This window comes from Cyrtonyx montezumae, unplaced genomic scaffold (assembly GCF_038088225.1).
Source record: "Cyrtonyx montezumae isolate F1298 unplaced genomic scaffold, pur_monq_1.0 scaffold_3, whole genome shotgun sequence".
Taxonomy (NCBI): domain Eukaryota; kingdom Metazoa; phylum Chordata; class Aves; order Galliformes; family Odontophoridae; genus Cyrtonyx; species Cyrtonyx montezumae.
The window spans coordinates 34,537,668-34,550,111 of NW_027072034.1; the positions used below are offsets into that span (position 1 = coordinate 34,537,668).

General features: G+C 41.7%; 1 protein-coding gene across 14 annotated transcripts in view; it reads left to right on the forward strand.

The window, feature by feature from the left end:
* Positions 1-8,709, forward strand: part of INPP4A (inositol polyphosphate-4-phosphatase type I A) — a 110,054-nt gene extending 101,345 nt beyond the window's left edge. For all 14 annotated transcript variants that reach the window (XM_065741181.1, XM_065741184.1, XM_065741180.1 and 11 more), the window contains 3 exons: positions 619-731; positions 1,090-1,244; positions 7,978-8,709. In XM_065741181.1, the coding sequence (XP_065597253.1) occupies positions 619-731; positions 1,090-1,244; positions 7,978-8,110 (401 nt within the window). In that variant the 3' untranslated portion in view covers positions 8,111-8,709. The remainder of the gene's footprint in view (positions 1-618; positions 732-1,089; positions 1,245-7,977) is intronic.
* Positions 8,710-12,444: the final 3,735 nt, after the last annotated feature.

Sequence of the window (12,444 nt, forward strand, 5' to 3'; positions counted from 1 at the left end):
TGAAAATGTGTGCCATGAATTCTGAGCACCGCAGAATTTCCAAGAAGTCAGTTACTGTTTAGTTGTTCCCTTTGATCTCTGTGTCTCTGGACATACTCGGGGAGATGGCCTTCACCCTCTTTTCATTTACAGACATCAGAGTGTGTTTCTTGTAGCTTTAAAATTGAAGATGTGAGCAGAATATAAAATGCTATCTTCAGAATTCTTTAGAGACATAAATGATGTCCTGTCACCTCTGAGGGGGGGCAGTGCCAGCAGTTTCTATGCAGCTCTGAGCAGTGCCATCAAAGCAAGTACATCTGGGATACAGAAAACATGATACTGTACCAATCTTATTCCCTTTGTTCCCTCTGTTACTGTACTGCTGTATCACATTCTGAACTCCTGAAGTTTTAAATGGCATGAAAAGATATTTCCAGTGGGGCTTTATTAAACTTCACGTTTTTTTGGTGGTACTGTGTAATTAAGAATTGAGTTAATTGTGAGCTTTGTTAGTTTCAAGGAAACATGACTGCATTTCCAGTGGGCGTATAGGAACACTATTCATGCAGCTGACCTTTATGAAAGTGTTGAATACAACTTAAAAAAAAAGTGGACTTGGTTTTGTTTGTGTTGTAGGTCTACCTCGGTCTCGTAGTCAGACGTGCCTGCCTGAACTGTTAAGGTTTCTGGGACAAAATGTACATGCAAGGAAAAATAAGAATGTTGATATCCTTTGGCAAGCTGCTGAGGTATTTAGTGATCTGACTACTTCTGGATAGCTCTGTTGATTTTCTGTACATGTGCATGGTTTCTCCTTTTTTTAAGCTTATATATTCAGATTTCTTCATTTGCGCGTGTTAGCTTGGAAATGCTGTCAGCTGAAACCTCCTCTGGAATTCAGCCACAGGGAAGTAAAGAACAAGATTGTTTTGCACATCAGTATTTTCCCGTACAACTCAAGTAGCAAAATACTGCCGTACCACAGATGACAGTTTTTTGACATCAGAGTCCTACACAAGATGTATCTCTCTCTGAGGAGGAGAAATACCGGTGTGCTCTCTGGGAGAAGGCGAGGAGAGAGTGATCAGTTGTGTATCCCATTTCTAGATATGCCGCAGGCTGAACGGCGTTCGGTTTACAAGCTGTAAAAGTGCCAAGGATAGGACTGCTATGTCGGTCACCCTAGAGCAGTGTTTGATCCTACAGCACGAACATGGAATGGCTCCACAGGTCTTCACCCAGGCTCTCGAGTGTATGAGGAGGTAAGAGTTCCACTGTGTCACTTAGTCCTAAATAAGGAACCATGCAAACTGCAGAGGAGCAGCGCTCTCTGTTTCTATCAGAAGAAACGAGCAGTAAAACAAAGCCAGAAAGCTGCAGAACTGGTCGCTGGGATTCATCCCTTGCATGCGTGTCTTAGGGAGTTTCATTGGTGAAGCTGGTTTGCATCAGGTGGGTTTTAGTTCTCAGTAGTGAACTGGAAGTTTTCAGAGAAGCGTATGAAAACAAGTTCTCAGTTAATGCTGAGCTTACAGAACAGGAAACTGGTGCTTCCTTGGAAGCTGTTTGGTGGTGAGGTTGCTGCTGCCACAGCACTGGGTTTCTTAGTTCTAGATCAGGCACCAGCCATCTCTGATTTGTCAGAGATGCGTGCTCTTTGAAACACAGACTCCTGCAGTTTGCACTGGTTTGCCACATGTATTGTTCAGCAGTGAAACACTTTGCTCACCGGGCAAAACGTCAGTATGAGTGTTTCACAGTGCAGCTATCGAACTTCATCACAGCGTGTCAGTGTGCTGTTGTCATACCAATATAATGATGTTCTGTATCCTGAAGCAGCAGAGATGTTTGCAGAATTCAACACTGTACTAAAAAAATCTGTTTAATGTTGTTCAATGCCTTGTTTCAAGCACTGCTGGAAAACTCCGTAACTCACATACCAAAAGAAAGGATAAGAAATCTAGCTTTAGTCTTTATCAATGTAGTTCAACAATGCTGTTCAGTCCTGTTTTTCAACATTCACTCTTACTGAATGTACTGTACTGTGTGTCTTCTCACCAAATTCTCTAGAGTGTTCAATTCTCTTATCCTTTCTGTATGTTTTTGCTGTTTGACCCTTTCTTACTCTTCAAGTATTTAGGAGGAAAATGTCTCATATAATAGCACTCGCAGCCTCTTACACTAAAAATTTGTTTTGTATTTCAATATCTAACTGGATGTCACTGGACCTTCTTATGTTCACTTTTTGTTGGACTGTTACAAAATCAATACAGTATATGAAAACTGTGCATCCAGAGATTGGTTAAAACTTGGCATTCGAAGCAAAGACAGATGGGAATAGTTCATGAGGGAGAAGTTATTGACTTAAAAACAGGGCTAAGTGACTCTCAAATACGTTATTGTTTAAACTGTGCAACTTGTTGAGCTAGACATCTGAGAGGAAAAAGCTTGGCTGCACAGTTTTCACAAAGTTGTTTATTTAGTAAGAATAAAAACTGAACAAGTGCAATACTAGGGATCTTGCTCTTTTCTTTATGTTAGTTAACAAGTTAACGTTTTTAATGCAGTCAGGGTCACAGTAGAGGCAGAGGTTAGCAACAACATTGTTTGGGCCTCTCTACCATCAGTTTAATACCATATCAGGTAAAACACTGACATGAGAAACCCATTGCTTTGTGTTCACCTACATCAGGTATTGAAAGTGAGCAGTTCTGTCAAAACCTTTGGCTAGCATGTTCCAGCAGCATCAGGAACTTGCTCTAACAGGTGAAAGATGTGGCTTGCTCTTCTGTTAAATTGTTGACTAAGAGGGATTGTGCAGAACAAATGCTGACTAATCATAATGGAATACTAAGATTAGATGGGTTTTCATTAGGCCTATCACTCTTTCTTCCTCACGTCTCATTGCTTTTTAGGGTAGGTTGTTTGTTTGTTTAAATATATTCTCCAATTCTATTTGAGAACAATAGCACAGAATTAAAAAGGCTTAAATAGAGAGATAGGGTCATAGAACGAATATCATAGAATGTTGTAAGCTCTAAGGGATCCATGAGAGTCACTGAGTCCGACTCTTGGCTCAGTATATATAAGCCCAACTCCACCCAAAACCATTTTGACCTGGACTGGATGACCTGCCCTAGATACCTTATGTAGGAGATGAAAGAGTTGCAAATTACTTCTAGAGCACTGAAAAAAAAAGCATCTATTTGCGTTTAGCCTGGACCTTATTTGACATATACAATTGTACTAAAAAAGAAAGGCTTGGTTCAGTCTGGAGTATGAACATTTCAAGAAATTGTGCAGGACTTGTGTTTTGCTTTTGATAAAACATATTTTCAGTTGGGCCAAGATGCAGAACTGTTCCTGAGCCCTGGGGAATATCCACAGCACTACTGCCTTTTTATTCTTTTAAACATACTGTCAGTGCATCAGGTGCTTAGAGTTCTCCCTGTCTGGCACCGTGAAAGCTCTGCCATCTGATTCTGTATTCTAAAAACAGAATTGGACATGGAGAAGTGAATTACACAACAGGTCTGTGCTCAAAGCAATGTAGGCATCAGGGGCATAGTGAGGTGGGCTGTACAGCGTCTTCCCTTCACGTGTGTACATTGAGGCACTTCAGAAACACACATTTTGAAAAGTGTATCGACACATATTTGAATTCATTTTTAAGCAGAAAAACAAGTGGTGGTTTGGGTTGTTCGTTGGTTTTTTGTTGTTGTTTTTTGGTTTATATACTGAACATGTAGTGAAGAGGTGAAAGTTTTTCACTGCAGCTCATGTGGAAAGATGTTTGAAAGGGTCAAATACTACAATGGTTATTCATGTTCAGCTTGCTTTTCAGAGCTCCACTTTTTTGCAGCATGTGGGAGCATGGCAGAGCTGCATGGGATATTGCTTGGTAATCTGAAAGAATGAACATGGAAAACCATTAATGTTCAACCTACATGTGTTTATTTTCAGTAGACTACAGTACTTCTTTCTTATTTTTCTCTTTTATTCTCTTTCCCTCTCCTTTTATCTGTAATTGTGCTGATATATATTTTTGAGATGTTTTCCCCGTTTTTCTTTACTTCATATTCTGGTTTTGTTGTGGCTTCTTCCATGTTTTTTTCATCTTCCTGACCACCCTGCGTTGCCATCTCTTTTTTCGCATTCATTTGCATGTCCATCTTCTTTTCTGTTTTGTTTTCCCTCCTCCCAACCTTCTTCCTTTTCACAGCATTGGAACACGGGAGGTAGTCACCCAGAAGAACTTGAGTGGCTTGGTGCCCATCCGAGATTTCAGACTAGATCCCAGCCTCCTCTACTCTATTCCTTTACTAGCTCTCAGCCCCAATTTACTGATTGTGTGGCTGTTTCTGAGCATAGCGTACCTGGTGGCCAGATTACGTTGCAAGTGAAGATAAGGTTAAAATAAAAACAAAAACAAAACAAACAAAAAAATTGCTTGAATGTGTATTGCCACTTGGTACCTGCTGGACAAAAGAATGTGTCATGACATTGTCTGCCAAGAATTATTATTATGCCTTACAATTTTACGTTTCTATTGTACTAAACTGTAAATATACATCAAATTATTTTATCAAGAAGAATTGTATTGAAACTTTAAATTACTGTTCTGCTTTCAGTGCTTGTAACATAGTCTGACATTTGGCCTGTTACCTCGTTACTTTAGCCGGCCTGAAGATCTCTTACCAAATATAGTTTTGTGTTACTTGTTTCATGTATTCCAGAGAAAGGAACTCTGAAAAGAATTTGTATCTTTTGTATATCCAGGGTGTATGCTAATCTTGCCTTTCATTTTTACAAGCTATGAAGAGAAACATAAAAAATATGGGTGGGGTTTATAAGAAATTATTTAAAGAAATAAACAAATTTGTACCTTTATTTCAGAGCATAATATCCAAATTATTATTATACAGTTTGTAAAACCATAGTCTTGTTCCTTTCTCATGGTTACGTATGTTCCAGTAGACTAGTGTACCCACTAGAAAAACAACTTGCAGTGTGCTGCATGCAGGAGTATTTCATTATATTTGTAGATCTGCATTTTGTAATATATTAAAGACAAAAAGATAATGACTTGTGGTTAGCCAGAGTATGTAATTGGCAGGGCCTGCTAATGATCCACTGTCTGTTTCAGATGTTTTGTTCTATAACTTATTCTGAAACAGGGTCATTATCATCCCATGGAAGCTTGTCTACAGTATTTCAGGCAAGGAAAGGAAGGTTATTTAGCTCCGTTATTTAGGTGGGCTTGAGGTTTTCCATTAGGTTTTGCATTAATGACTCTAGACTGAATATTACTGTTACTTCCATTTTTAAGTGTTGGACAGCTTTAATAAATTATGATGATGATAGACAGCGACTTAGAGGTAAGAGTGATGGCAAGAACATTTATTTAAATGGTGATGCTAAAGAATTTCGCCTAGTTCAGTCGTGCAGAACCATTGTGGAAGAAATTCAGACACCATTTGTATCGGACATCAAACTGGGACAGGCCTGTTCAAATTGGTGGATTCTGTTGATGTAGTGGTCTGGAAGAGCTAGTCGATAGCAATAGTTCATTAAAAAACTAACCTCATTTAACATAGTTTGCTAAATTCGTAATGGGATTTAGTTTGCTTGGTGCCTAAGATGACAGAATGTTGGGCTTGACAACCAAGGAGAACTCCGCTAGTACTGTGATTTCCAATTTCTACTATATTTAACTTGCTCAGAAAACATAGATAGCTATAGCTTATATTGTCAATCTTAATGTATTTTGAAAGCTTCCAAAAGAGATAAGCTTTAAAAAATAAAAAAAAAAAATTGAAAAAAAAAAGGAAAAGAAAAAAGCATAGTTAAAAAAAAAATCCTAATTTTGGTAAATATTCTAACTACGTAAAGTACATGGTTATATTCGTGTCTTCGCAAAAGAAGGCTGTACAGTACACACTCACTATTCTTCCAGTGTTTTTTTTTAAAGGAAAGACAGCCCACAGACAAGTGTATGCTTATATTTAAGCATTTGTCCTATTTATTTTGAATTGTGATGGATTTCAGCAAAGCCTTGCTGCTGCTGAGTTTTGAAATCGTGGTGTGATGGTATTGGACATTTCCACATCCTGTGCTGCTGTCCAGTACCACTCCAAGTCAGTAGAAATCATTTCTTCTTTCTGATTAAGATTGGTTCATTTGCTATGAGTACCAAAATTCACATTTTTTGCAGTGAAGGATGATTTAGGTTCACGGTGGCCTTGCTGGTGAGAGTCCTGGGTTCAGCCTACCAAGATGTGAAAGTAACTTTAGTAGGGGCATCTCCACTGAGCTCCCTGATGTTATTGAGTCTGTTATAAATGCAGTACGAAGACCTTTTGAAAACAGTGAGCTGGGTTTTTTCTTACCCTTTGGTAGGGAGAAATTTTCATTATTTCTTCTTTAGCTCAGTCTGTGCTTCCATTCTGGGACTCAGATTTTAAATGACGCAGTGTGTTCTGCTCGTGTGCCTCCAGAAGCTCCACAGCACACGGAATAGGTGAAACATGTCTTTGTCACCGTGCCTATGGGCCACCTGTGCCACAGAGGGCTGTGGGTAATGCAGGCTGCGGGATGAGCAGTGAGAATTATTCACTTCCAATTGAAAATTCTCAGTTGGCATCCCATATTTTTTTATTTAATTTTCATGGTTTTATTACTACTCTGAAACGTATTTTCTGCTAATCCTTGACAGACCTATTTGCAGCGGTCTTTGGGGGCTGTGTGTAACGCACTAACAGCGTCTCAATGTACAATCCATTCTGTAGGGCAGTCACAGAATATGCTGAGAGACAAATTTCAGACATTAGCTGTTTGCTGCAGTGAAAGCGTTCAGTGCTTTCTGAAGACTAGGTGGCATGTAAGTAGCAGAGCTACAGTCAGTGCGACTGCCCAAAATTGGAGGAACAGTGAGATCAAGGAACAGCAGAGAGCTTTCAAACTGAAAGAGAATCCAAACCCTCCTTGTAGTCACATTGCCTCTGCTTACCTGCTACCTGCTGCAGCCATCTCCAGGACAGGAGTGACGGGGCATTCCCACCACGAGATTGTGTACTGTACACTTTGCCATGAACTTTTACAATTAAATCAACGTTTAGGTTTCCGTTCTCTTATCAGAACGCGTTCTCATGTGAGCCTAAATTGGTTTCTAATATATATTTAAAATACAGTGCTTCCTCTTTGTATGCCTGTTTTGGATTTGAAGTAGATTTACAGTCATAAAGAAGCCTTATAACTGGAATAGTTTTCTATTGTAGCGCAGAACTTCTTTTGTAACATGGGGCAGTTGCACCAAAGCATTGGGTAGAAGTTGGACTCCCACATTCTGCACAGCTTTGTTCCACTGATGACTGTCAATGCAGCCAGTACAAGGCTGCTATTTCCTGGTGGGTTTTTTTAGTGTATGTTGGTTTTCGAGTCAATTTATGCATGCTAAGATAACTGGAAAGCCGTTATTTTTTATCTCAGCTCTAATCCTTAAGTTAGTTCTGGTAACGCTGACATACAGGGAACAATAAAACAGAGCTCCAGCTGAGAGATGGACAGTTGTTCTTTTTCCACATAATATACTAATGAATTAGCAGAACTGCTTTTAAGCAATCCTGAGGGATCCTTTGCGTGATGAGGCGGCACGCGGATGCCACAACAGCATAAAACCTAAAATACATGAAACCTCCATAAAAGGACTTTCTCAGTAGGTGCACTGCTGCTTTTTAGAAATGCAAAACTAGCAACCAGACATAGCATGTGTCCATCCTGTGTGCTTCTTACTAGTGTTGTGTGAGGAGTCATCATTTTTAATATTTGCGGTGGCAAATTAATTAAGCGCTCATTAAGTATAACCAACTTTTTGTTAATGCTATGAAATAACCAGTTCATTTCATCTGAGTTTAAGTCTTCTTTTCCTTTTTTTTTTCCTTTTTTTTTTTCTCGTTTTACTGCTGTCATTTTTTTGTGCTTGTTTTTTTTCCCCAGTGAGGGTTGTCGGCGAGAAAATACAATGAAGAATGTTGGATGTCGCAAGTATGCATTTAATTCCCTGCAACTGAAGGCTTTCCCAAAGTATTACAGGCCTCCAGAAGGAACTTATGGAAAAGTTGAAACATAAGCATCTTATGTCCTTGTTCCATTAAGACGTGTTGGCTGCACTCTAGACTAATACATGATTTCGTCATCCAGACCAGATCAGTAACCTTTCTGTACGTTTCACTAGGTTATACGGAGCATGTTACTTGCCGAATTGGAGTCTGTAGTAACAGTTATTCTGACACCTTAGCTTGAGAATAGTGTGATGACTCTGCTCATTTAAATAGTCTTCAGTGTATGTAAGATGAGCAGATGCTGTTCTACTTAATAATTACCTACATGCAGATAGCTGGTACCTCCTGGATGGGGAAGGACTTTGCAAATGGCATTGAGGCAGCTGTTTCACAGTGACATCTTTCTGTACTGAGTTGACTTCGGACTGAGCTTTTCATATCTTTTTTCAAACTGAGAGTAAAACTCAACCGTTGTAAATAAAAAGGGACTGGGCCGTAGGCAGCCTAAGAACAGTAGAATGCATTATTGCAATCGAGAAACAGACGTTGAACTTCTAAAAACAATCAGCACAGTAACAGCCAGGAGTATATATTGTTTCACTGTACATAGGATGCCATCTCAAAATATGAAAAGAATAATAAATAAGAAGGCCCAGCATATGAGGTCTAGTGTAACTACACACAGTCCAAATAAAGACGAATTCCCGTCATTTTAGCACAAGTGGACTCGGCAAATGTTAGCCAGTTTTAAAAAGTGCTTCAAAGCATAATGGTGTTTATCACTTAATGGCAGTGACAGTTCTCCCAGCCCTCCCCTGCTGTGACGTGCTCATGGTGTTCCACGGTAGCGTGTATCAGTCAGTGCGTTCTTTTATCCATGGCTTTTTATATTGCTTCTGGACTGTAAGCATTAGGATGTCGGGGCATTGCATTTTTTTAGTTGGTGTTTGTTTGGTTTTTATCAGTATCTGTCAACTCAAAAATGCTTAAAGTGCCCAACATCCCACTTCTTCCCCCCAAAAAACGTACATTTGTTAAGTTTTGCCTTCTGCCTTACGAGGATACCTTTGAAGATAGGATACGTTCTTAAAAAGCAGCTACATGTTAAGTTCTAAATCGTAATCATTTAATTACATCATTCCTAGCTAGCTTCATTCAGCCCACTGTGCCCTAGTGTCCGAGGGCTGTGAGCAGTAGAATAGAAGAGCTGGTCGTTTGTTCTTGAGAGAGTAGCAACAGCCAGGTAAGTATAGGGCTGTTTTCTGGCTTCTTTCTCCCCCCCACTGATGTTTGTCTGTGCTGTCACTGCTCTATCAGTCATGTCCATTCTGCTCCCATATAAGTGTGGGGGTTCTAAGTCCAGCAGTTTTTGCATTTTGCTTGTTGCAATCTGACACTGAGCAGCATGTCACAAAGCGAGTCAAGAGAGTTCTGCTCAACTCTTACCATTATTGCAGCCGTTCTAGGAGGAAAAACAAAACGCTGTGCAAGTTCAGTGCGTTTGTAGTTCCTCCTCCCGTTCTCAGCCTTCTGCAGCAGGGCGGTTATTTCCTATCCGAAGCACAACCAGCAGCTCCCGAGTTCTCCCATGGTTTTTGCTCAGCTCCTCAAGGCGGCAGACCGCCAATGCCAAGCGTGGCATTATTTTGTCCGCTGTGCTTACAGCGCTGCCAGGGGCATAGCGGGCAGGGGGACCGCGAGCACTTCATCGAGAAAGGCAGGCTGTGAAACCGAAACCCACACCGGGACGCTTCACGAGGGCGAAGTAAAGCTTTGCTGCCGCGCGGGGGAGACTACACCTAAGGATGACTGTAAAAATGAAGTTCTGTCTGATGTTCTTTTTTTTTTTTTGAGTACGTTTTTTTAAATTATAAAACATGCAAAGGTGAAAAAAAAAAAGAAAAAAAAAGGCCAAAACCAACCTGCCGAGTATGTTCTGTGTGTGTTCTGTGAGAGTATTTACAGCACAGTTGCCTTTTGTTTCATTTATACATGTAAAATTATTGTATAATACGACACTGTTTTGTCCCAACACAACTGTACTTGCCAAGCTTTGTGCATTGAAATCTTTTTATTTATTTGTTTTCGGGCAGTATTAATATATCATAAACATATGGCTACTGTTTTATATATCCTAGTTCATCCAATCCATGTATGCTGTACATGTGCTAGTCTTTAGGATGGAAACCAATAAAGAACTGACAAGAGTAACGAGAGCTGGCTTACTTCTATTGCTTTCCTGGGTAAACCAGTCAGCATTCTCGGGCTGCTCAGATGCAGGGCTGCTTCCGCCCTCACATCCCTTGGACATGTGAGTAGCATCAAAGCTTCAGAAGCCACCTGTCCCGAATCCCCGCAGGAGCTGTGCAGCCGAGGGGGAAATGCAGCATCCTCTGTCCGGGTGAGTAGCCAGCTGCTGGGAAAGCAGAAGACTGCTCTGAGTGCTGAAGAAAGTATTGTTGTTTTCCTTGTGGTCGGCAGCAGAAATAAATAGCTAAACCTGCACTGTGCTTACAGTGAGCTGAAATAAAACTTGTTCCCCGTGTCAGCCATTTCATTCCCAGTAGCAGATACACTGGATTGCTGAAGTGAAGGATGACAGTGCTGATAATACGTCACCTGGCTCCTCCTCTGTCACAGCCAGGCTCTTTTAGGTCAGGATGGAGCAGTGCTTTTCCCTGGAGCGAAGGTCATCTAGGTGGGTATTTGTTTTGCACTCTTTGAGTTAGGATGCAGGAAGACTCCTCTTGCTTGCCACTCCACAGCCCAAGTTCTCCCCAGGAGCTCTTACAGGTAGATGCCCGTTCTGTGGGCAGAGCTCTCCTGTGGGGCTTTGTGTGCTCTAGCTGCAGGAATGCCCATTTCCTGGATCCTGCTTGGCCCCGGGCAGTCACAGTGGTGGTTGAAGGTAGTTCCAGAATCAGTTAATAGTGCAGCTCTTTTAGGTAAGTAAGGTTAGGCAGCCGGCTATAGGGAGGGGGTACTTGAGAAGAGGTAGTTTCCAAGACTGAGAGGAGCGAGATGCTGTTCTGGTCCCACCATTTGTGCTTCAAGGCAGCAAAGGCTGTGGTGGCAGCCTGGCAGTGGGGTGGGGGAAAGTAACACTGATTATTTTTTCCCCAAGGTTTCAGGAAGAATCACAGAGGAAATTTGCAAGGCCAGGAGGAACTGCTGTGATCTCCTGAGCCACACAGGGGTGCTGTTTGGCTGAGTATGAGGACTGAGCAGAGAGAATTGCTTGCCTCGAATATATTAACTTACTAAAAACTATAACACTCTGGTGCTCAACTTGCTGCTTTCAGTGCCATTCAGTTCTTATCATTGTTATGATGGCGTTACATGGATTTCTGTGTGCAGTTGAGCTGACATTGCCCGTTAGGAGTCAGATGTGAGTAAGTATTCCTTGGAGTTACCACTGCCCTAACAGATCCACAGCACAAGAGGAGTTAGTTGCTCTGTGAGCTGTAAGCTCAGCCAGACCCATCCAATGCACTGCATGGCTGTTTAGTAGAGCAGCAGTTGAACAAGTCCACCCTCAGCTGGCCTGAGGTGAAAGCAGGCACTGGGCAAAGCTGTTTTGAAGAAGAACCTGTTTAGAGATTACTGAGCACCCTCCTGGGAGCTGCGAGCGCACCGCACCATTCCCAGTCCCAGCAGCTCTTTGTTCTGTGACTCATTGGTGCACAAGGCCGAAATACTGAAGCTGAGAAGACCTGCTCCCAATTACAGGGTGGCAAAGCAGACAGGGCAACGTCAAAGCTATACTTAGTGTAAAGCAGCACCGAGTGAAATCCTTTCGGTGATAGGTGCAAGCCAACACTCATGTATTCTTGAGTTTGCCTCTAGGTGCAGCAGCTGGTGCACGGTCAGGCAGAGTCCAGTGGTAAACTTCAGGGTAATAATTCAACTGTGACACTCCACTGCTGGAGAGCTGCACAGCGTGTTACTTCTGTCACAGAGTACTTGCCAAGCTCTCACTCAGCTGAAAGTCCAACATCAGGGCTCTGTCCAGACCCATCTGCTGTTACATTGGTTCTTCCTACGTTTTCACAGATGTGAAATAAAGTGCAACTGTGCCTTCTTTTCATTCATGGCCCATTCTGATATGGCGTTATGCTTAACCAGAATCTCCAAAGCGTTTCAAGGTTTTTTCGCAACTGAGCTAAACTTGGGCCTGTCCTGTTCAGTGCCTTTATGGATGACCTGGATGAGTGCTCCCTCAGAAAGGTTGCAGATGACATCAAGCAGGGGGGAGTGTCAATCTGTCTGGGGGTAGGAAGGCCCTACAGAGGGATCTGTACAGACTGCACTGCTGGGATGAAGCCAGTGAGATGAGGTTCAACAAGACCAAGTGCCAGGTCCTGCACTTCAGCCACAAAAACACCCCAGGCAGTGCTACGAG